Here is a 26,146-nt window from a genome sequence, read left to right on the forward strand (position 1 = left end):
TTCCCCACTCGCCTTAATAAACTTGGCTGGTAGGAGAGGAACACTGTGGACCAGTGGGTTTCTTTCCTTTTGGGCAGGCCAGCCAACACTTTAAGGCCAGGACCCAAGCATGTGGGGCTTCTTCAGATGACCAGGGTCACCCCAGAGGTGCTCAGGGGCCGCTAAGGCTACCCCAGTGATGCTTAGGGGAGTCACATGGTACCAAGATCTAACTGGGATCCTATGCATGCAAGGCTTTCCCTCAAGCCAGGGACTAGCTCCCTGATCCTAGACTAGGTGAGATATGCACAAATTATTCCTCACTATTCTGGCAGCTGAGCTGTCCATGAAGATCAAGGTGCTGGCATTCTAGGGGAACTCAGCCTATGCAGAGGACATCAGCCCATGCTTTCACCTCTCAAGCCCCCTCTCCTATGCCCCTCTTACTGGAATCATTTATAAATTTGAGGACAGAGATACAAACATTGAGTCTGTAGCAAAGTCACAACCACGAGTACAGTAGTGGGATTTTATTACAAAGCCATCTTATATTTATTAGAAAGTGAAAATCATACGATGAGACTTAGCAACATATATAGCTCAGAGGATAAATCGTTTCTGAAGGAATCTGATTGATTTTATGCAGTGCAGTACCATGGAGAAATATAATACAAAGTATAGTATAAAACTCATGGACTCATTAGACACTTTTACATAAAGAGAAATAACTGTACAAAGACATGTTAATATCACATAAAACACTGAACAAATTAAAATGTCATTTCGGCAAAATAAATTTTCAATATTATGTAGCAGAACTTGAAGTGCAGTGATAAGTGCAAGTATTAATGAGAAAGCTATATCAATAAACTTCTGAATACCATTTGACAGATTTTCTATGCAAAATTTGAAGCTACAGTATATAAGGTAATATATATGTATATATATATATATATATGTCTATTTAAGGCCTCAAGTACATTTTAAAATAAAAGGAATTCATTGCAGAAACCAGTAGCTTCTACTAGTTTTTTTACTTTTTTAAAAAATGCAATCAGTAGCACATAAAAACAAACTTTGTAAAACATGGAGTAAAGCAACATTTTCCATAATAAGATGGAGTTTTTCTAAACACCTTCTTTCCAGTTCAATAAGAACTGAGACCCGAAAGACTGGTCTCTGAGGAATCACACACAAGAACATTGGACAAAGACCAGGAGAAGGACACATTTTATCCTACACACTCAATATGTCAAAAGAAACATAATTCACATCCAGGTAAGATATTGAAGTGGGATGGAGGCAGCGTGGTTGCACACTGCGGGTTCACTAGCACACAAGGCTTTGAATTCAACAGTCTAAAAACATGCCTGTTACATTTAATAACCCTATACGTTCTTTATTGATTAACTGGAGGCCACAGAAAAGTGATAGTGGCTGTGTTTTCTTATGTCCTTTGTACTGACAGAGATTTCTAAGCTGTCACGGTAATATTTCTAAGCTGCTGGTGTAGTATTTCCAAGCAGACAAGCAGGATTCCCAAGCACTTTGTCCTTTTGTCTTTGACAAAGTGTTATACAGATGGTTACATTTGAAAAGTTTAGAAGCAAAACCAACTCTTGGACCTTTAGAACAGCACAGTGAGTGTGGGGGTCTTGTGATTCATTTATTCTTTAGAAAGGCTCAATTAACTCCTTTATGCTAAATCAAATGTGACCCACAAGCTCAATAGGTAATCTTAGAGAATTGTGTATATTCAAGGCACCTGTTAGTCAAGGAGATTAAACAGATTCTTGCAAGTTTTTTTCCTTTGTTGTTTGTTTTTGGGTCACACCCAGTGGTGCTCCGGGCTTACTCCTGGCTCTGTGCTCAAGGACCACTTCTTCCAGTGCTCAGAGAACCATACGGGATATGGGAGATGGAATCCAGATCAGTCACATGCATGGCAAGCACTCTGCTTGCTGTCTTATCTCGCTGGCGCATACAAGTTTCTCAAAGGGATGAAGCAGCTTCTCATAGGCTGCTGCTATTCTACCTGGACTTCTACAATGGCTTTACACTGATCAGCACTTTATAAAATAGTGCAACCCTCTCTTCCTATACAGGCACTTTCTGATTTTCCATGTTCTTGAATCTGATAATTAGCCAAGGACACTTAAGATGCAAAAGCATGCTTATTTTATAATAAAAGCAAACTGTTCATAGAAACCTTTGCAAAATACAATTCCAATACATGTACCCAATTCTATTTTTCCTTCCACAATAAAACAGCACTTTGCCCGCCATGCTTTGATTTTGAAAAGATGAAAACCATTATTCTTTTGCAGCTGGGATCTAACTTATCTTTGGTAAGAGACCAAGCAGATGGTGAGAGACAGAAGTGGGTTAGAGATTAAGCTGAATGAGGACTCGATTTCAACAAAGATTGCAATAATGAAACTGTTTCCTACTTCACTTACTATTAATGTGAACTGGGACTCATTTTCCCCTTAGCTCATGCCCAAGCATTTTCAGATCACAGTGTATGTGTTTACCTGATCACTGGACACAGCTTTTACAGGAAGCTCACCAAGGTCTACCATAGAGACAAGTAGACAGATACTCAATGGAAACTACATTCTTGAACTTAATCTTTAAGCTTACCTGTCAAAACTAATCCCCAGTAAAAAAAACTTCAAACGTGAAAAGCAAACATGTCACCAAAGGTTGTCTATAAACCCAATCAAAGGTATCTGTTTTCTTCTTTTTAATTCATAATAATTGTTCATTGGATGCTTCCATCTAATGATGGTGATGAGTGTTTGCTTGGTGGTGAGACTGTGCAGATCGTTCAAAATACATGAAGTCCTGAAATTGGAAGAAGAATAATGTATTACGTGGATATGAACAGACTTATAGATATGTTTAGATAGATACATAAGTAAAAGCAATGATACAATGTTATCCTTTATAATTGATCAGGTGATCTATCCATTCAAGTAACAAATAAGCCAGACAAAATTTTATAAAGGGTCCTAAAATGAAGGGGAGAATGAAAACTTGAAACAGTTAGGAACCAGTAAGTTTTTCAGTTCAGGTACCAAGTCAATTAATTTTCTTTCTTTTTTGGTGGGGGGTCATACCTGGCGATGCACAGGAATTACTCCTGGCTTTGCACTCAGGAATCACTCCTGGAGGTGCTCGGGGGACCATATGGGAAGCTGAGAATAGAACCTGGGTTGGCCACGTGTAAGGCAAATGCCCTACCTCCTACCTGGAGTGCTATCATTCCAGCCCCCAAGTTATTAAATTTTCTTTGTTGAAAGAGAACTCATTTGACAGACAGATGGTACAGGGACTAATGGGAATTTTCTCCGCATGGCTGAGCACAACTGGATCCTGGCACTACTGAGTTCCTTGAACACCAGGAGTGATTCCTGAGCACAGATCTGGGAGTATCCCCAAGCACTGACAGATGTAGACCAAATTTTTTTCAAGCCCTGCCGGATACAGACCAAAATTTTAACAATTTCTGTTTTGTGATTTGTTTGTTTGGGGGCCACACCTGGCAGTGCTCACATGTTACTCCTGATTCTGTACTCAAAAATTACTCCTGGCAGTGTTTGGGGGACCATATGGGACGCCAGGCATCAAACCTGGTTTGGCTGCATGCAAGGCCAACACCTTCCCCACTGTACTATTGCTCTGGCCTTCAAGTTTTATCAATTTTTAAAAAGATTAAACCTTTGGACTGGAGCCATAGTACTTTGGATAGGGACAGGGCGCCTGCCTTACATGCAGCCATGCCGAGTCCAATCCCTGGCACTATGTACAGTTTCCTGAGCACAGCAAGGAGTGATCCCTGAGCACAGAGCCAGAGGTAAATGCTGAGAAAATCCCGAAAAAGCCAAACGAAAAAGAAAAAGGAAAAAAGAAACGCTTGTAATATAATATTTTGCATGTAAATATGAATTATTGGGGCTGGAGTGATAGCACAGTGGTAGGGCGTTTGCCTTACAAGTGGCCAAGATGGCCGACCCGAGTTCGATTCCTCCACCCCTCTCGGAGAGCCCGGCAAGCTACCGAGAGTATCTCGCCCGCAGGGCAGAGCCTGGCAAGCTACCCATGACGTATTCGATATGCCAAACACAGTAACAACAATTCTCATGATGGAGACGTTACTGGGCCCGCTCGAGGAAATCGATGAACAACGGGAGGACCGTTCTTGGGCTGGAGTGATAGCACAGCGGGTAAGGCGTTTGCCTTGCAAGCAGCCAATGTGGTCGACCTGAGTTTGATTCCTCCGCGCCTCTCGGAGAGCCCGGCAAGCTACCGAGAGTATCTTGCTCACATGACAGAGCCTGGCAAACTACCCGTGATGTATTTGATATGCCAAACACAGTAACAAGTGTCACAGTGAAGATGTTACTGGGCCCGCTTGAGCAAATCAATGAACAACGGGAGGACCGTGACCATGACCGTGATGAATTATTGATGACACATATGAATAGTATATGAAATACAGCAAGGGAATTGCACCAATCAATCTTGGTGCAATCATTTGGTACTCCAAATGATACACTGAAAGAAGGGTGGAGGGGTGAAGAAAAGAAAATAATCTACTGATAGGGAGGCAGTAAGGTGGAGGGAAAGGAAATCAGCTCTCGAGTTATTCACTTCATTAAGAAGTCCCACTCAAGCACTTCAGTGAGAACTATTAATAGCACAATGGCACCCACTAAGTGCAGAATATCTCCAAAGACCTTGCTGGGACCTTTATTCATTTGACAGTTAATATCCATGTCCCTGCAACCATAAGAATTCTTATTTCCATTTTACAGTTGAGAAGTCCGAGGCTTCAGGGAAACCTGAAACTCTGTGAGGCAGGGAAGAGCAGAAGCAAATATGGACCCGATTTCAAGGTGGCTTGCCTTCCTACGACTCTCCCCTGCTTCTCACCAGAAGAATCAATCTCAGGAGAAGTCCAAAAAGTAAAGGGCTTACAATGAGGAAGCAGGCACCAAAAATCAGGGCTTTCATCTTCACATCCAGGCTTAAGGGAAAGTCGACTTCAAAGTGATCGGCGTCCATCGAGGCGGTCAATATACCGGTCCACTTCCTAGTAATGCTGCCGGTGGACACGCCCTCCTTAGTTATCACCTAGAAAGACAAAGATATGACACGTGAGGGATTAGACCTCCTAAAGCCAATGTTATCTTTCCATGATGAAGCAGTTTCCATTGGGAGCATCAATGCAGTGCAGGAAGGAAAATATGGTCACAACTTAATCTGCAAGGGGAAAGTCTGGTGGAGAAAAGTGCAGGTGCTCACTGCCTGACCAGGGTTGCTGTGTCTTCCAAGTCTCAAGAGTGGCTTTCTCTTTGTCCTCCGAACTAGGAGAGGAAGCTGGTCAGAGGAGGGATTGCACGAGCCGGTTCTGCAATTCCCCTCCTCAGAAGACAGGCCATCCAGGAACTGGGCATTGGGAGGAAGTTGCTCCCAGTCTAGGGAAGCAGAGGACGGGAAGGAGGGAGGAACGGGTCTGTGGACTCAAGTCACACAGTCACTCTGGCTTCTGTGGGCGAATCCACACTGATTTCTTTCTTTTTTTGTAAACTGCTATTTATTCAGTGACCAGGTAAGCTGATGGAAGAGGACATGAACTCCAAATTACTTTTTTAAAAAATTGGATATCCATGATAAAGACCATCACAAAGCTGTTCATGATTGGATTTCAGTCCTACAATGATCCAGCACCCACCCCTCCATCAGGATATATTTCCCACCACCAATGTTTCCTTCCACCATTCTCCAACACCCACCCAACACCCCCAGCCTGCCTCTAAGGCAGGCACTTTTCATCTTGCTCTCTCTCTCTCTCTCTCTCTCTCTCTCTCTCTCTCTGTCTCTCTCTCTCTCTCTCTTCTTTCCCTTTAGTGCATTATGGTTTGCAGTACAGGTACTAAGAGATCTTCGTGTTTTATTGGGAAGGTAAGGCTGGAGTAGCTCTTTTAACTGGGTGGCCTCTCTGGGGTGTGGACGTGACTGCCAAGGCTTCTGGAGGCACAGTGAGGCCACGTTGATTTCTGAAGGGAAGTCAGACAGCATAGAGTTTTGGCTTCCAGCAGAGAGACCCCAGCATTTACTAAAGAGGAAATACCCCCAAACTAACTCTTGACCATCACATACATACACAGTATCTTCAAGTGAGCCTGAGGGTGGGGCTCAATTTCTTTACAAAAGTATTTTGGAAAAGAAGTCAGGCTCCCGGATACGGTGATACAAACTGAAAACGGAGGCTATAGTACTGAATGTCAAGGGAAATAGTTAAGATGCAATTTTATTTATTTTCTGTTGTGGGTCCATACCCAGCCGTGCTCAGGGCTTACTCCTAATTCTGTGCTCAGAGGTCACTCCTGGAGGGCTTGGGAAACCATATGTGGTGTCAGGGATCAATCCTGCTTGACTGAGCAAGTCAAGTGCACTACTCACTATACTACAACAATGGCCTCAAAAAGTTCCATTTTAGATGCTGACTTACAGTAGCACTGTCCTCCCTTTGTTCATCAATTTGTTCAATTTTCGATTGCTCGAGCGGGCCCAGTAACGTCTCCATTGTTAGACTTGTTGTTACTGTGTTTGGCATATTGAATGCGTCATGGGTAGCTTGCCAGGCTTTGCCGTGTGGGTGAGATATTCTCGGTAGCTTGCCGGGCTCTCCGAGAGGGGCAGAGGAATCAAACTCCTGTCAGCCAGGTTGGCCACGTGCAAGGCAAATGCCCTACCCGCTGTGCTATCACTCCATTCAGGAAAACTTCTTTCAAGAATTTCAATGTCCAGCTGGACAAGTAGCACATCAAGCCCCCAGCATCCCATAGGGCCCCTAAGCCCCATCAGGAGTGATCCCTGAGCATAGAAACAGAAGTAAGCACCGAGCACCGCTGGGTGGGACTTAAAAAAATAGTTCAAGGAATATTTCTAGAATTCTGTGATCTAACTCCTGAGACATGCAGTAACCATCTAGTAGTTGAGAAAAGGAAAGTAGAAGGGGGTTTCTTTTTCTTACAAAAATGTTGTAGCTTAGTTTGAGTTGTATCCATTGGCAGCCCTGCCCAGGATCCCTGCAGGATGTCCATCCTGCAGCCAGCCATTGACACAGCCTTGGGGGACTCTGTGTGTCCTGTGCTAGGATAGGGCCCTCCTCACTCAGCACCCAGCTTCCCGCCCAGAAACTGACCATGCAAAGCAGACAAGCACCAAAGGCACGCAGTCAGTCAGGCTATGTCCTACTATTTCCTTCCCTTCCTCGAACACTGAAATCACGAAGTCAGTTTACATTTTGGCAAGCAGTGACTGTTGTCAAGACTTGCTCTGGCTCCCACACCCCTACACTGCCCCCTTCGTACCCCAACACACCTAGACCAGCTCATTCCTGGAAGGAATGTGGCAGCCGTTTACCTCAAAGGGAGCGTCGGAGCAGCAGTTGCACGATATGCAACAGGGCCCTTGGACACTCATCACGGCCTCTCTCTTCTCGTTCTGGATGCTGAAAAGTGCCCGGCACAGCTGCCACTGCTCCCGGATGAAGCCCAGGGTGACACCCGGGGGACACTGCACCTCCATCTGCAGACGAGAGGTGGCAGAGGAGAACGTGAGAAGGTGACACGTCACACAGACAGACACACACACCATACACACACACCATACACACACATCATACACACACCATACACACACTCACACAGACCACACACACACCATACACACACTCACACATACACCATACAGACACTCACACATGAAACACACACCATACATACTCACACACCATACACACACTCACATACCATACACATACTCACACACACCATACAAACACCATACACTCACACACACCATACACATACCACATACACACTCCACACACACCGTACACACACTCACATACACCATACACACACTCACACACACCAACACACACTCACACACACCATACACTCACACCATACACATACATCATACACACACACCATACACACACTCACACCCACACCATCACACACAACATACACACACTCACACACACACCATACATACACACTCAGACAAACACACACACACCATACACACACACCATACACACTCATACACAGTCACACACTGTACACACACTCACACACAGACTATACACACACCAAACACACATACCATACATACACACCATACACACACACCATATACACACACCCATACAAACACCCCATACACACATACCGTAAACACACACTATATAACTCCCCATACATACACACCTTAAAAACATACATACTCCACACACACACCATGTATGCAGCTCCTCTGACAGTAGGAAGTTTCTAACATGGCAGACAGAGGCCAGAGAGAGCCAGAAGGTCTAGAACAGGGTCTGCATACAGGAGGTGTGGCTTGGATCCCCATTAATACACAGGCACGACCCCCAACCACCCAGCAGGGGACAGTCCCCAACTAACACCAGGTGTGGCCACCAGCTGCCTGAAATGAAGGATCATAAAAATAATTATTTATTTATTTTTTGGCCATGGCCTCACTCCAGCTATTCTCAGCAGCAGCCATTTCTTCCATGGACTGATGCTGGGCGCTGAGGTCAGGATTTGAGGCAGTCGGTTCTGCATGGTCAGTCGGGGCTGCCCTGGGTCAGTCTCTCAAAACTGGGGGAGAAGGGGATCTGCTGACTCAACCTCAGGCTGCTTCTGTGCATTCCATAACCTCTGCCTTCTGAGGAAGGGAACTCCCCTTGGGCAGGGGCCAGGCAGAAACTAAGCCAACACAGACTTCAGTCTTGGACCAGACGGTTCTAACAGATAACCAGAAGGCAAGGTGGCCTCCTGAACCAGCGCACTATGAGAACAGGAAGTGCGTGTGGCTGCGTCCAGTGCTTTAACATAACGCCCGCTACCCTCTTTAGCTCTTGCTGGTCTCAATATTCCTTCCTGAAGCAGTCTGGCTGCCAAATTTTAGAATAACCAATAACCAGCAATTACATTATTGGAAAAGGCTCAACCTTCAAGTTCTACTGATGCTTCTTCTGAGATCATACACTTAACAAAGAATTTTGAGTACTCTGTGTGTCCTCTGGGGCCCAGGTGATACAACTTCACTGTGCAGTGAAATGATCATTCTGCATCTCTGGGCAAACACAGGTACACAGAGACAGACATCTGATAGCGTGCAAGACTGACCTCTCAGGGAAGTGTAGGTCTAAGAGATAAAGATTCAGAGCAGGTAGCTGGGCTGGAGAGATAGTCCAGGGATCAGGGGTGCAGGAAATGACTTAAGTTGACTCAACAACTTGACATCAACTTGACTTGACCCCAGTTAGATTCCCAGCACTGCATATGGTCCCTTGAGCACTGCCGGGAGTGATCCCTGAGCACAGAGCCAGGAGTAATATTTAAGCACTGCCAGGTCTGGCCCCCATTCCCAAACAAACAAACAAACAAACAAACAAATGGCAGAATAAGGGGTTTGGGGAAGTAGCTCTGTAGCAGAGTGCTAGCCTGGTATATGTGAACTCCTGGGTTCTGGCCTCAGTAACAAGTGTCACCAACAGAGAAGGCACCATTATGACAAAGAGAGTTGTAAATGATCACTCTGGATGAGCACTGCATGCTGAAAGTAGGTAAAGGGACAGACACGATGACCTGTCAGTATTTGTGTTGCAAACCATAGTGCCAAGAAGGAGAGGGAGAGAGATGGAGAGAGAGAGGAAGAGAGGGAGAGAAACAGAGAGAGAAAAACAGAGAGAGAGATACAGAGAGAGCACTATAGAAGTAATCTGCGTAGAAGGTGGGAGGTTAAATGGGGGTCATTGGTGGTAGAAAATGGATACTGGTGGAGGGAGGGATGGGTGTTGGGTCATTAGATGATGGAAACCTGATCACGAACAGCATTGTAACTGTGTGTCTCATGGTCACTCGATTAAAACAATAACAAAAACCCCAAGTCCCACCAAAAAAAAAAAAACAAACAATCACATCCAAACTGTATGTAAATGAGTCACCTGAACCATTAAAAAGTATGTCCCATGGCTCAGCCTTGATCAGAAAAGGACTCCTGAGTAACGACTCGCATGGACGCTAAGGTCAACGCAATGGGAAGAGGCCGACCTGGACCCATCCACACTGGACAGTTGGCTGGCTTTTGGGGACGGTTCTGCCGCTACAGGAATCAGGAGGAGAATGGGTGATTGGGGCCCCGGGGCAGGGCTGGAGAGACAGGAGTGAGTGGGGCAGGGCGCCCTGCCGGGCTAAGAGGGGACCATCCCCCTCGCCTCTCTGACCTCCTGCCGCGTGTTCGGGCAGCAGCAGTAGCAGCAGACTGTGCACTTGAAAGGCCTCTGCATGGTCATCACTTCCCGACCCAGCGCGTCCGTGACCCGCAGCACGAAGGGTCTCAGGCTCTTGTAGGCATTCCTGGTGTAGTCGTCCGTGTCTTCTGACACCACGTACACCATCTGGTTCTCCTGGTTGCGAACATCGTATCTGTTATTAGCTTCGAAGTTGATTATTCCTAAACAAAGCAAGAGGAGACATTCCATTAAATGAGAAGCACAAACGGGCCCCAAGACATCTCTTTTAGTATTTCTTGCTTGGTTCAGGGCCTCCCGAGACAATGCTCAGAGCTGACGCTGGGGGCCAGAGCGATAGCACAGCAGGTAGGGCATTTGCCTTGCACAGGGCCAACCAACTTCGATTCCCAGCATCCCATAGGGTCCTCCGAGCACCGCCAGGAGTAATTCCTGAGTTCAGTGCCAGGAGTAACCCCTGAGCACCGCTGGGTGTGACCCAAAAAAGCAAAAAAAAAAAAAAAAAAAAGGGCTGATGCTGGCATCACGGGATCACTCCCAGAGGCCTCCGAGGGCTGTACAGGGAGCCTGGGATTGAACCCAGTTTGCACACAGACAAGGCAAGGGCCTTACCTGCTCTAACTTATCTCCAGCCTTTTTAAAAAGTATTTATTAGGAAATTAAAATGGCTTTTTGAAAAAGTGTTCATCTACGGGCTGGGTAGGGAGCTGAGTGATGAAGCAGAAGCCTGGCTAACGTGAGGCCCCAGGTTTGAGCCCCAATGACCAAACAAAATACATTTTTTTTTGTTCAAGAACAACAAACAAACCTGTCGGGTGGAATATAGACAGTTGATTAGAACAAGAAAACGACCTTTTTTTTTACACATATCTAAGTAATCTTCGGAATGGGACGTTTATTTTCAAAAGAATAGTATATAACTTAGATGCCCAATGACAGATAAGTAGATCCTGAAGATGTGGTATATGTACACAGTGGAATGCTAGACAGCTGAAAGGGATGACAAAATCACGCAATTCACAGCAACTGGAAGAGATCATGCGAAATGAAGTAAGCCAGAAGAAGGGTAAACACAGGATGATCTCACTCCTATGCAGTATTTAGAATACCTGGATGAGGGAATGCAATGTATTAAAGGCAAGTGCCCCGACCAACCTTGACCCTCAAGTATAGAGGAAGCAGAAAAATAGAATGGAGGGGAGGGAAATGAGAAGCAATGGGGCCAGGTCAGAGGATTAAGGAAGGAAGGTGGTGTTAAGGAGTGATAGAGCTAAGTAGCCAAAGTTCAGAGTCAACGACACTGAAATCAAGAGACCCAAACTTTAATAACCAAGTTTAGGATGGTGCCTTGTCAAGGTTGGGGGTTGGGGACATTATGTGGGGGAACCTGGAAACATTGGTGAAAGGAAGTTGACCCTGGTGCTGCTGTAATCGTGTATGTCCAAAAATAAACTATGAATAACTTCGTAAACCATAGTTTTTACTTAAAAATTATGTGGAAAACAAAAAAAAAGTAATAAGAGATTTTGGAAATTGACTTCCAACACTGAGAAGATATATATGGGCAGAGAATCAACGCAAGCTGATGGAGTTGCTGGGCTGTAGGTCGAGCTAGTTCTAAAATTTAAGCTCATATAAGAAGCGCCTATCAATGTTTCAGGAGGAATAAGCTCGAGTTTGATATTAACAACGAAAAAGCACAGGCTAAAATGACTTTTAAAAATGACCCCTATGAAATCAACTGTAGAAATAATGTGCCTAACGTGTCTTAGATGTCCAGTAATAGATGATCATGGACAGAGCTTTAATTACAAAATCACTTAAATAAAATTTATCATTGGGTTCTAAACTCCTTAGCTCATCATGTGGAGATGATTAGGTGTGATTTCCAATTGTCAGTAAGAAAATGAACCAAGAGAAGCAAAAACCCCAGGGCAGAGAATATGCCAGTCTGAGGGAAGAGACTATGAGGCATTTGGTGAGTATGGACTCTTAGTATCCCAGCAGCCTTGGCTCAAAGCACAGTTCAGAATGCTACACGTATCCTCGTCCCTCTGACTGGCCACTATAGTGCCCCTGTCTTCTCAGGACGTTGCATGGCTCCTCCGGACTAAAACCTGAATGGGGAAGAGCTGGGATGGGATAAAGGTTGGGATTAGCAGGATAAACTGAAAATCCCTTTCAACTCTAATGACTGACAAGATGGTGTACAAACAGATAACAATTAATATCAAAGGATTCCCTCTACTGTTCCCTTGAAAACAGTGAAAGGGATAACTGTTGTTTTCTCTTGGAACCACTCAATTTTAAAGATCAACATATGCATGGAGTCATGGGCGCTTCAAATATTGCAGAACACAATCAAATCATACGTACTTTCTATGGGTTGAAAATGCTGAAGGATGTGAATGTTATCCAACTGTGGAAACAGAAAAATATAATTAGTCTGAGAGAAATAACAGAATCAAATTAGAACAAGAAAATAAGCTGATAAGACAAGTATTTCATATTTGTCAGCTGACCCCCAAATATCTTTTGAAATAGAGTGAATGAAATCTAACAAGTTTTTCACAACTGGAAACAATTTGTAATTGAGCAGTTTCTGAGGATCTACAAAGAGTCGTCCAGAGAAGAAAACCACTTTTCTTCAGCTCTACTGAGAAAGATAAAAAAAAAAATAGCCTCTGGACTATGATACAGTGATCGTCTGATGCTAGAGAAACATGGAGGCAAGCAGTGTTGGCAGAGGTCGATCCTGCTCAGCCCCTACTCACTGTCTCTTAGACACACCCTCAAGATGGTTGTTGCTCAGCAAGTCTGAACCATGTGTTCTGGACTGGCCATCAAAAAAGGAGACTAACACCCAAGAATGGCCGAGATTAGTACCAGGAATTTTACTCCATGGCTTGAAAGCTTTTTCCTTGTACGAAAACATATCAGATCCACAATCTACACTCATCTTCTAAAACCTCCCTAAGTATCTAGCATTAAAACCATTTATCCCTCTAGGAAAAAGAAGAAATCAAGGATATGAAAAATCTTGAATTCATAATAAAAATCTTCATGGCATGCTTAAAAGCATTTCCTGCGGAGCAACAGAGACGAATGAAACACTGCCCACACAGGCCCACTCAGGTGGGGCATATCTGCACCACTGGACACTGGCCATTAAAATACCATTCTCTAAGGAACGCTGAAGTTCCCAGGCAGGTACAGTCTACAAGAAGATAATCCTCTCCCTGTGACGCTCATGTGTCCTGCAGTCCTGATGAAGGAGTACAAAAGATCAAGCTCAAGAAAACGATAGATTCTAATGAAAAACACCCACATTGATGCCATCCATGGAATGGACCAAGGTGTCAGAAATATCTCAAACCTCATCTCCATAAAAATTCTTGACTCACTGAGGTTCGTGCTGCTGGTACTATTTGATCGATGATGAACTTCCAGCAGCATGAAGTAGACAAAGCGACCCAGGTTTGAACAGAAAAGCTGGGATTGAAAGCCACCAAGTTTTTCTGGCTCCAAACTGGTTGCTTCTTTCTCCCCCATTAAGAAAAAAAAAAACCCCAAACAATACAAACAAACAACAACAACAAAAACTCAAAATATTCCTGATGGAGAAATGAAAAGAGAGAGAGTATAAAATATGTTCATTTAATCTTTGCCAAAATAACTAATACGTGTTAAGGAGAGATAGTATGAAGGTTTAGGAGCTCAGGTGAGCATCTTGCATCTGGAAACATCCCAGTTTTATCCCCAGCACTACATATGATCCCCTGGGAATACCTGGAGTGATCCCTAAGTGCAGAGTCGGGAGTAAGTCCTGCACATAGCAGGGTGTGGTCCCCAAACACACATGAAAACATACACAAAATTAAATGAACATTGCGAATGTGGCATGTTTTCTTTTGACATTATTATTATTATTATTATTATTATTATTATTATTATTTTGGTTGGAGGCAGACCTGGAGGTGCGCTGAGATTACTTCTGGCTCTGGACCTGAGATCACGCCTGATGGTGTTTAAGACCTTGTACAGTGCAGGGGATCAAATCTTTCTCACCTGGGTGCATGCATAGTAGGGCCTTACCCATTGAACTATCTCTCTGGCTTTAAAATAATATGTTATACAGGGGCTGGAGTGATAGCACAGCAGGTAGGGCATTTGCCTTGCACGCAGCCGACCTGGGTTTGATTCCCAGCATCCCATATAGTCCCCTGAGCACCGCCAGGAGTAATTCCTGAGTACATGAGTCAGGAGTAACCCCTGTGCATCACCAGGTGTGACCCAAAAAGCAAAAAAAAAATAATCCATTATACAAAGAGAAATGAATACGGATCAGGCCTTTCCAAGGAAATTTTCTGAATATATATCCAAGTAGACAGTGGCGCTTCCTATATTTGATGGAAGAGAAACATTTTAAAAGCTGCTGAAGTGATATCGTCTTTTCTTGCACATTATTTGAATGATGGGTTTTAGATTGTGTCAATATTTTGTCAAAAAATTTAATCTAACGTTTGACTGAAGCAAATCTACATTTTCCTGATCCAACGGTACTTTTAAATAGTAACGTGATCTTGTGTGGGCACCACCGAGGCTGAGAGATGGGGCAGCCTGTCCCAGAGGTTAGGATCTGCTAATGCAGTTAAAATAGGGCATCAGCACAGGCTCCCACCAAAGACAGAAAACGGAAAGGAGAAACACACAATTCCCCCAACCGGGATTCTCTGAAACCTGGCCTCAAGCCATTGCTGGCAGGCTCCTGGCTTTGGACAACAGAAGCTGAGGAAGCAGCACCCTGGGTGAAGGTGCCCTGGGATTCATCTGTGGACTTCTCCTTCCTCTCCTCTGGGAGGACTTCAGAAGCACAGTTACACTGTGGATGGTTTGATTTCTATTCCTACCATTATTTTTTTATTTTTTGTTTTATTTTTTGGGTCACACACAGTGATGCTCTAGGGTTCCTCCTGGCTCTGCACTCAAGAATCATTCCTGGGGGCAGGAATGATAGTACAGCAGGTAGGGTGTTTACCTTGCACGTATCCAACCCAGATTCGATTCCCAGCATCCCATATGGTCCCCTGAGCACTGCCAGGAGCAACTCCTGAGTGCAGAGCCAGGAGTAACCCCTGTGCCCCATGCTTTGCCGGGGCTGGAGCGATAGCACAGTGGTGGGGCGTTTGCTTTGCTAGCAGCCAGCATGGCCGACCCGAGTTTGATTCCTCCGTCCCTCTCAGAGAGCCCAGCAAGCTACCAAGAGTATCTCGCCCACACAGCAAAGCCTGGCAAGCTACCCGTGACATATTCAATATGCCAAACACAGTAACAACAAGTCTCATGATGGAGACGTTACTGGCCCACTCGAGAAAATCTATGAACAATGGGAGGACCGTGACTGTGACCCAAAAAGCAAAAACTTAGTAAATAAATAAGCACTGTAGCACTATCCTCCTGTTGTTCATCGATTTGCTCGAGCGGGCCCAGTAACGTCTCCACTGTGAGCCTTATTGTTACTGTGTTTGGCATATCGAATACGTCATGGGTAGCTTGCCAGGCTTTGCCGTGTGGGCGAGATATTCTTGGTAGCTTTCAGGGCTCTCCGAGAGGGGCGGAGGAATCGAACCGGGTTGGCCCAGCTGCATGCCAGGCAAATGTCTTACCCCCTGTGCTATCGCTCCAGCCCCAATAAATAAATAAAAATTAAAAAAAAAATAAAACGGAGAAACACAACTACTATCTTCTAAAAAAAAAAATCATTCCCGGTGGGGCTCAGAGGACCACATGGAATGCTGGGGATCGAACCCAAGTCAGCTGAATGCAAGTAAATGCCCTCCTCGCTGTACTATCGTTCTGGCCTCTTGGAACCGTTATTTTAAACGCTGCTATTAATCCTTTGGAAGGCATCTGGATTGAACAGTCAACATCCAGCCATGCCGAAAACAGCAGAAGTGCCCTTACACTGCTCTCGACCATGTTGATTTCGAGGGTTCCACCCACAGGCTTCTCTTGTCCCACCTCTCTTGGACCTGCTCTCCTCAAGACTTTCTCCTTTTTGTTGTTGTTTTGGGGCCACACCCGAAAGTGCTCAGGGCCTACTCCTGGCTCCGCACTCAGGAACCCTTCCTGGCGGTGCTTGGGGGACCTTAAGGGACGCCAGAGATCAAACTTAGGTGGGCTGTATGGAAGGCAAATGCCCTCCCTGCTGTACTAGGTCTCTGGTGGCCCTTACCTACCCAGACCTTTGATCTCATGGATTCGGACCCCCATTCACACAGACTTCAGGAGAGAACAATAGGGACCAAGCGAGTACCTGGGTTAACAATTCCAGGCCAGGAGGACAGCCTGGCATGGGAGTCGGGCTGGGCATCCATGGCACTGAAGCCGCGTTTCTTGGCTCCGGGTATCTTCCGGGCTGGTACTGGATGGGAGCGGAGTTGCCCGGCTGGTGCAAGGGGAAGGTGGTGGGCTGCTGGGCACTGTAGTAGACGGCAGGCAGACCTGCAGGGTAGCTTGTGGCGGGGGGCAAAGCAGAACCCGGGGGCCCTGGGTTCAAAAACAAATAAAAAAATAGACATCATTCACATTTACTGCACCGAGATTGAGTGTATCTTTACACCATGACAACGATGATGGCGATCGTCTACTTTATTTTTTAAAATTTATTTTTTGTTATTACTCTTTTTTTCATTTTAATGAATCATCGTGAGATACAGTTACAGACTTACAAATTTTCGTGATTACATTTCAATCAATGTTTGAGGACCCATCCTTCCAACAGTGCCCTTTCTCTACCACCAATGTTCCCAGTGTCCCTCCCACCACCCCCACTCCTTCCCACCCCCTGTCTCTGTGGCAGGCACGGTCCCTCTTACTCTCTCTCTCCTTTTGGGTGTTATGTTTTGCAATGTAGGCACTAAGTAGCCATCATGTTTGGTCCCTAGCCTACTTTCAGCATGCATCTCCCATCCCAAGCAATCCCTTCACCCATCATCTACTTAGGGTCTCTTCTCCATCCCAGCTGCCTTTTTCCCCGGCAAAAGTGACTGGCTTCCAAGCCTTGGGGCCACCCTCCTGGCCTTTATCTCTACTATCCTTAGGTGTTATTCTCCTATTATGTTACTTTATATTCCCCAAATGGGTGCAGTTATTCTGTGTCTGTCCTGCTCCTTCTCCTTTGAAATAACACGATGATTGGGGCCAGAGTGATAGTCCAGAGAGGAGAACTTTTCCTCACACATGGCCAACTCAGGTTCGATCCCTGGCACCTCGTATGGTCCCCTGAGCACCGCCAGGAGTGATTCTTGAGTGCAAATACAGGAATAACCCTGAACATCTCCAGGTATGACCCAAAAAGCAAAATAAAATAAAATAAAATAAAATAAAACAGCATGATGTTCCACTCTTTGGGTGTGTAGGTCAGAGACCAACAAGGCCCTGGGGCCGAGGGACTGACATATCAACTCATCTACTGCTCTTCCACTTTACGAGATGACCTTTTCCCCTTTCAGAGGCATTTACCAATGGGGGCTCGCTTGAGGGAGACAAGGAGGCAGAATACACTGACAGAAACATGAAGGAGGTCACCAGGCACTTTGGTATTGGTGATGGTGCCGTAATTCTGGACCTCAGAGTCATGAAAGTTCATGCTATTACCACCATGCTACCTCAACTACAACAGAAAATTCCAAAATCAGAAAAATAAACAGAATATCAAGTGAATCTCATGACATTAGGTCTATCCTTTGGCAATATTTCTACTAAGTTGTAACAGGATAAGCACAAAATGGACCTTGTAACTCACACAGTAAATTTTTATTACTACCTAATATTAAATCACTGAAGTTCCAAAGAGGAGATGTTAACGGTTCTTCATTCCAGACAAGTTTGGTTACTCCCATACCATTAGCACGTCATTTCCATTCCTCTTACACGGCGCCACATCCGCACAACATACACCTCATCCATTACAGTCAATTTTCTTTAAAGATTTGGTTGATCAGGATTTCATCTGGAAAGTACAGTGTATATAACTCACAGCCTTTTCCAGTCTGGTGCATTTCACTTAGAACACTATTTTCAAGGTTCATCTATGTTAGAGAGTGTGTCAGAACTTTGCTCCTCTTCATGGCCAGGTAATATTCCATTTGCATGGACTGATCACACTTAGTATCTCCCTTAATCAGTAGGTTCACGTTTAAGGTGTTTCTACTTTTTATTATAAATAGCAGTAAATCTGTGAACATTGGCAGATAAGTTTAGAGGCGAGTATCGGTTTTTAATCTATGTTTAACTTTTCAAAGAATTTTTAAATTGTTTTTCAAGTGAAGGAGACGTCTAATTTTGCCACATCCTCACAGTATTGCTATAATCTGTCTTCTACTGCAGTAGAGCACTGTTGAGGTTTTGAATGATTTTTCTTAGATCAGCCAAACCTCGAAAGTCAAACACAAGCCCGAAATCCTGAAAGTTCTCTGAGATGAAAAATAAATTGAATATCAGATACAACTGATACAACTGAATTAAAAAATTGTTAGAAAAAAGTATTTCAATTGTAGTCAAAGTTCTTAAAGGTGAATGACAGGATTTACTGTCCACCAGTTATCATCAAAGAACAGAGTCTGACCACTAGGTGGCAACCACTGCGAAGTTTTGATACCACATGTCCTGACTGACAACTCGTGAGTTACAGGCTTGGCACACCACTTTGCAACTGATCTCACTGTTCAGAGGATGTATTCTATTCTGGTTGGTTTATTTAATTGACAGAAACTCTCCCAGAGAAGCAAAAACATGATTTGAAAGTTGTTTTTTGAGCTTAGAGTGTGCTTCTGTTCTAGAGGAATCTATTGTAGGGTACATGGTTGCCTGGTGGGTATCGGGCTGACTGAGAGCCATGTAAGCAAAATACCGAGAAATGGTCAGACGCTGCCTGATGATGCAAGTAGGATTCTGAGATTTAGGATGTCAGGGATGGGGCTGGGAATTAACATTAACAGGAAGCGAGTGATCGCTGTATCACGCTTACACAGCCAAACCAGGACGGGAAGCCCCATGGAGTTCAGGAAACTGCAGGGAAAAACCTGAGTTCCTAGGGTCGCCTTCCAGAGCCCAAATATCTTTGCCCTCATCCTCTGGATACTGGGATTTCTTCTGCCCCTTTTCAGCCAAAATTAATGGTTTTCAACTTCTCTGTGAATAAAGAAATATCGCTACACCTTCTATATCATTTCTTGTCATTCAAATGCATTTGACAACAATTCTGATAAAAAAAAAAACCAATTTCCCAAGTGTACTCTTACTTTTAAAAACATCCTTCACGTTCCTTTCTGCAGAGACTGTCAGGTGAATTCTCATTAGGCGATATGGTTCAGTGCTTTCCTGACTGTATTCAGATTTGGATATACCTTTGCAAACAAATCAATTCCTTAAGCAACATCCACTAATTTCTCTTGCCAACTGCCCTATGAATATCTTAAATCAAACCTCCACATAGCTATTGTGGATCATTTCGTTCTTTTGAGGTGTTCTCTTCCAGGTTTTTGAAATTGTCTTATTGAATTAGTGTGAGACAGACTCTGACAAAGCTGTTCATGATTGGATTTCAGTCATACACTATTCCAACACCCATCCCTGCAGCGATGTACATTTCCCAGCACCAATGTGCAGTGTCCCCAGGGTCCCTCCCATCACCCCCCCACCTGCTTGCATCTATGACACATGCTTCTCTTCTCTGTGTGTGTGTGTGTCTCTGTGTGTCTCTGTGTGTATCTATGTATCTCTTTGTCTCTGTCTCTGTTTCTCTCTCTCCCTCTCTCTCTCTCCTTTTGGGCAATTCATTTTGCAATATTGATACTGAAAGGTTATCAAGAATATCCCTTTACCTACTTGTAACACTCAGTTCTTGTCTGGCGTGATCATGCTCATGCCCAGCTATTATTCTCATGTCAGTCTCTTCGCTAATTTACCAACCCACAGTCCCACACACTTGTGACTTTTTGAATCCAAAACCTCCTTTATCATTCTGGGAAACTAGACTTCCTCCATAAGGGTGTCCCCCGAGTTCCTGCTAGCCTCCATGACTGATCTCACAGGCCTGCTGCTGAGCTGCTTCAGGTAGGCCTGGTGTCTGGGCCCTGATCTCTGGAGCCATCTGGGGGTGGGGGCAAGATCTCGCCCTGCTGGAGGCTCAGTACCACACTCACACCGACTCCCCCTAGTATATAAAGGGCACAGTTCCATGAATCATCTTTATTTATTTGTTTTGTTTATTTTATTTATTTTGCCCACCTGGTTCTGCACTCAGGGCTCACTTCTGGCGGTGGTCAGAGGATCATATGGGTCAGCCGTGTGCAAAGCAAGTGCCCTACCCGCTGTAGTATCTTTCCTGCCTCCACAATGCCAAATTGTGAAGAGACAGCAAGTTGCTGAATTATTTCAGTTCCATAGTTCCTGGAGTGTGCGGCCATGACACCTCCAAACGTCACAGCACTGACCCGAGTAGGAGCACAGAAAATGAGATGGGAAACTTGTGGTCCACTGAGCTCAGTGACCAAAAACAGTAACACAGAAGGCTCAACTGGCACCTACCAGCTCAGTAAATCCTCACGCAATGAGTTTAGTAACACCATTGATTTTATATGTATACTGTCACTGTCACTGTCCTCCCATTGTTCATCAGTTTGCTTGAGTGGGCCCAGTCATGTCTCCATTGTGAGACTTGTTGTTACCATTTCTGGCATATCGAATACACCATGGGTAGCTTGCCAGGCTCTGCTGTGAGGGCGGGATACTCTCAGTAGCTTGCCGGACTCCCCAAGAGGGGCAGAGGAATCGAACCTAGGTTGCCCGGGTCGGCTGCATGCAAGGCAAATGCCCTACCCGCGGTGCTATACATATATACGTATTTATATATACACATATATATGTGTGTGTATATGTGTGTGTATGTGTGTGTTGTAACAAGCAATATAAAGTCAATGATTTTGTGCCCACTAAGAAGGAGTCCTGGGGAGGTGGGTAGAAACTGGAAACATGGTGGAGGGAAGGGCTCATTGGTGGTGGGATTGTTGTTGGACATTGAATAACTGAAACAACTGTATTATGAACAACTTTGCAAATCCAGTGTTTCAATAAAGTTTCAAACATAAAAGAAACTCCTGATAGCATCAGTTAGTTTTCTGCACGCACACTCGGAACATCCTCCTCCTCTTCCCATAATAGCACAGAGTGCCCCATGGACACTTGGAAGACTTTCTCCTGGGCAGCCTTCTCTAGTCTAGTATATGCATCTAGTCAACAGGGTGCTCCTGTGGGCATTCAGGATTTACTGATTAGTTTGTGCTATAACATTATTATTATTATTATTATTTTGGGCTGGAGCGATAGCACAGCAGTAGGGCGTTTGCCTTCCACGCAGCCAATATGGCTGACCCGAGTTCGATTCCTCCGCCCCTCTCGGAGAGCCCGGCAAGCTACTGAGAGTGTCTTGCCTGCACGGCAGGATCTGGCAAGCTACCCATCACGTATTCAATATGCCAAACACAGTAACAACAAGTCTCACAATGGAGATGTTACTGGGCCCCCTCGAGCAAATCGATGAACAACGGGAGGACTGTGACCGTGATTATTATTTTACTTTTGGGTCATACCTGGCGATGCACAGTGGTTACTCCTGGCTCTGCAGTCAGGAATTAGTCCTGGCGGTGCTTGGGGGAGCATATGGGATGCTGGGGATCGAACCCAGGAGAGCCACATGCAAGGCAAATGCCTTTCCCGTTGTGTTATTGCTCCAGCCCCAATGTGCTAGTATTTTTAAACACAAACTTAAGTATCTGTATGGTTTTCCAGAGCAAGGAAAAACATCATTTTTGTTGTTGTTTGATTTAGGTACACACCTGGGAGTTCTCAGGGGGAGGCTACGGGGTTCTGGGAATCAAACTTGTGTTGGCTGTGTGCACACTAAACATCTTCCCACTGTACTATTGCTCCAAGCCCCACAAAGATCTTCTCAGGGTGTTTAACCTACCTGGGACGTAGGGGCTGTAGGCAGGAGGAGCGTCAGGCTTTGAAGTCGAAGACGGGACTTGGTTTTCCATTTCACCTGCTGGCACCAGGGGAGCGGTGGGGACTGTCCCTGGGGAGAGAGAGAGGAAACCCCATTTATAATGGGAATGGTAGCAAGATAAAAGGAAATTTTCACTTCTTCCTTGTTGGTATGTGTTATGAATGTAATCTATAAGAAATACACCAATCTTCTTATACAATTCAGTTATGTGTATTAGACATCAATTTATTCAGTGATGCATTTCAGACTGATTATAGGTAAGAAAGAGATGCAGAAAGAAAGAAAAGTATGCAACTATATTAGGCTAAGATTAACGCAATGAATTAAAGCATTAATGGTTCAGTTGACCAGATGCTGATTCCACCCTATGCAAATTTCTGACATTGAAAATATTTTACCACTAGACAATCACTTGATCACTTGACTTCCCGTGAATCATCGAGTTGCTCGAGCGGGCGTCAGTAACATCTCCATCTGTCCCTGTCACGTGCTAGTGTAGCCCAATGGCGTCTGTTCGTCCTAAGAACACGAATTCTCAACGCTGCCATATTGGTGACGCCTTCAGGGTCTGGGGAATGAGACCCATTGTAATTACTGGTTTTGGCATATCAAATACACCACGGATAGCTTGCGAGGCTCTGACATGCGGGCGAAATACTCTCGGTAGCTTGCCAGGCTCTCTGAGAAGGATAGAGGCTTTTGGGGTGCCCTCTAATCGCACATAAATAGAGAGAAGCATGTTTTCCTCCAGATTCTTATCTAGGTAAATTTATTACAGTGGAGATAGTTTTTTTGCTTTGTTTTGTTTTTTTTTCTTTTTTTTAATTGTATACTATGGGAAAAGAGAGGCGTATATATAAAGAGGAAAACTTGTTTCTCCCCGAGTCCCATTTTGGGAAAATGGCTGGTTTTAAATGAAGGATAACATAATATATACTAGTTTGCAAAGCAGTGGTATTTCACACAACCCAATGAGCGTGCTAGAGTGAGTCTTCAGAAACTCACCTTTCACCATACGATTCCCAAAAGTCACCTCTGTCACCGTTAGTGCTGCAAGGAAGGTAGAAATTGTCTCTTCCCGATGTTTTACTTGTCCTTTTACTGAGATGAGAGAAACTTCTCTCTGGGCTCACAGTAAGTTCTGAATCTCTACACTTTCAATCTCATAAAAGACACAAATCCCCTCCATGAAAGGAATGTTTCTACCCCGTCACCTTCTGTAGTGCTGTGAATACAGGGCTTGCTTAGTCTCCAAATGCCAAACAACAAAATGCTTCAAAATGTGTCCAAAAATCAGTTTCTCTACTCATCTGTTCTTGGGCATTTGGGTTGTTTCCTGATCTGGCTATTGTCAATAGTGCTGTAATGAACACAGGTAAACAAATACCTTTCCCCCTTCTGAAGAGACCTTCTGGGCTAAGAACTAGAATTGCTGGATCATGTGGAAACTCAAAGAATATTTTTTTTTGCTTGCCTGCTTTTTGGGTCAAACCCAGCAATGCACAGGGGTTACTCCTGGCTCTGTACTCAGGAGTTACTCCTGGCGGTGCTCAGGGGACCATATGGGATGGTGGGTAACAAACCCGGGTTGGCCGCGTACAAGGCAAACGCCCTACCCGCTGTGCTATAGCTTCAGCCCCTCAATGAATCATTTTTTAAAAGAAGTATCCATATTGTTTTTCAGGAAAACTGAACCAGTGGACATTCACACCAGCATGGATGAGTGCTCCCTTTCCCCTCCATCCCTGCCAACACTGGTTGTTTTTGTTCTTTTTGATTTTGCCAGTCTCACTAGTGTGAAATGATAACTCGTTGTTTGGATTTGCACTTCCCCAATGAACAGTGATGCAGACCTTTTTTTTCGGTGTACCTAGAGACCAGATCTATGGCTTTTTAAAGAAGTTTCTGTTCATCTCTTTCCCCCACTTTTTGGTGTCACTAATTTTTTCTTGTTAATTTTTATAAGTGCTTTAATATATTTTGGATAGTAACCCTTTGTTTGATGAGTGATGGGCAAATATTTTCTCCCAATCATAGCACTGTAGCACTGTCCTCCCGTTGTTTGTTGATTTGCTAGAGCGGGCCCAGTAACGGCTCCATTGTGAGACCTGTTGTGTGTTTGGCATATTGAATACGTCACGGGTAGCTTGCCAGGCTTTGCGATGCGGGCGAGATACTCTCAGTAGCTTGCCGGGCTCTCCAAGAGGGGCAAGGAATTGAATCTGGCTCAGCCAGGCCGGCAACTTGCAAGGCAAACACCTTACCACTGTGCTATCGCTCCTGAAACAAAGATAATAACAGATTTTCAAAGGTCTGAAGCTATAATAGCACAGTGAGTAGGGTACTTGCCTTTCGTTTGATCCCCACAATCACATATTGGCCCCAGAGCCTACCAGCAGCTATCTCTGAGCACATATCAGGAGTAAGCTCTGACCACTACTGTATATGCCCCTCTTTTAAACAAGAAAGCGGGGGGGGGGGGGGGTGGAAGAAGATGTGCAACATTACTAGTCAGTGAGGAAATGGAAATTGGAACAACACTGAGATATAATTACATGTGTACTTGAGTGATAGACTTTTAAAAAGGTTAATTATGAGATATTTTCCTCAATATTTCTGCCAGGGATAGTGACACTTCATAAGCTTCTAGCAGAAATATGCAATGATATATCCAATGTATAACTGTAGCACTGTCCTCACGTTGTTCATCGATTTGCTTGAGTGGACCCAGTAACATCCCCATTGTGAGACTTGTTGTTACTGTGTTTGGCATATTGAATACCTCACGGGTAGCTTGCCAGGCTTTGCCATGCGGGCGAGATACTCTCAGTAGCTTGCCGGGCTCTCTGAGAGAGACAGAGGAATTGAACATGGGTCGGTCGGGTTGACCGCATGCAAGGCAAACACCCTATGTGCTATTGCTCCAGCCCAATGTATAATATAGTTTCACATTAAAATTTGTATATAAAGACCCAGCAGATAGTTCAAATGTGTGGAGGATGTGTCTGGCATTGTAGATAACCTAAGTGTGATCCCCAACACGACATTTTTTCCCAAGCATCTCTTCATCATCCTACTGGCTCTGAGATCTGCTAGGTATAGCTCTGGTCTATTCCCTCACTACTGGGCCAACCTTCACCACAGCCCCTGCGAAGCCACTCTAAATCAGACCTAACAAGCCAAGAAATACCAGGGTTAAGTCTGTATCACAGGAGCAGTAGTTGGGAACACACCCACAAAATTTAAATATACACCTCCCATACAATATAGCCAGTTTTCTTTTATTTTATGAAGTCAAAAGGAAATTATGCATCCACATGCAGACTTGTACACAAATTTTCATAGATTTATCTGATATAACCCCAAAGTGCAAACAAGTCATACGTTGTTTAACAGGTAAGCAGAGAAGACAACTTAGTTTATTTATACAGTGAACTACAACTCAGCAAATTTTACGAATGCAGTACTGATATCTACTATAAATAAGAAAAAAATTCTTTTACTCAATAAAGATCTATTTTAAGAAAATCAGATATTAAATGATTATATTTAAAGTTCTTGGAAATGAAAATTAATATATAAAAACAGAAATCAGGTCAGTGGTTGTTTGGAGATATGTGCTGTATCTGGTGCTAGAAATGCTTTGGGGTAATGACTTTTATCAAGTATCTAATTAAAGTGATAGCTCACATACATGTGTCAAAATTTCATGTGTTGCATGTTTTAAATATGTGCATTTCTTATTTTCTTTA

At 44.3% G+C, this 26,146-nt stretch overlaps 1 protein-coding gene across 1 annotated transcript; it reads right to left on the minus strand.

Annotated features, from left to right (window-relative positions):
• Positions 1 to 513: 513 nt before the first annotated feature.
• PLSCR4 (phospholipid scramblase 4) lies at positions 514 to 22,905 on the minus strand. Its single transcript, XM_056114182.1, has 8 exons — positions 22,793 to 22,905; positions 22,356 to 22,463; positions 16,641 to 16,873; positions 12,701 to 12,743; positions 10,298 to 10,527; positions 7,417 to 7,581; positions 4,963 to 5,118; positions 514 to 2,826 (listed from the first exon to the last, which is right to left on the minus strand). The coding sequence occupies exons 2-8, from the start codon at positions 22,423 to 22,425 to the stop codon at positions 2,761 to 2,763; spliced, it is 963 nt and encodes a 320-aa protein (XP_055970157.1). The 5' UTR covers positions 22,426 to 22,463; positions 22,793 to 22,905; the 3' UTR covers positions 514 to 2,760.
• Positions 22,906 to 26,146: the final 3,241 nt, after the last annotated feature.

Source organism: Sorex fumeus, unplaced genomic scaffold, assembly GCF_029834395.1.
Source record: "Sorex fumeus unplaced genomic scaffold, SorFum_2.1 ptg000024l, whole genome shotgun sequence".
Classification (NCBI taxonomy): domain Eukaryota; kingdom Metazoa; phylum Chordata; class Mammalia; order Eulipotyphla; family Soricidae; genus Sorex; species Sorex fumeus.

Bases quoted from the DNA above. Each gene is read 5' to 3' on its own strand.
- PLSCR4 (XM_056114182.1), bottom strand. From the start codon at position 22,425: ATGGAAAACCAAGTCCCGTCTTCGACTTCAAAGCCTGACGCTCCTCCT. The intron at 7,582-10,297 runs GTCAGAGAGGCG...TCTCGTCTGCAG, and splicing joins GCCCGAACACGCGGCAGGAG to ATGGAGGTGCAGTGTCCCCC. The intron at 5,119-7,416 runs GTAAACGGCTGC...TTGTCTTTCTAG, and splicing joins GCTCCGACGCTCCCTTTGAG to GTGATAACTAAGGAGGGCGT.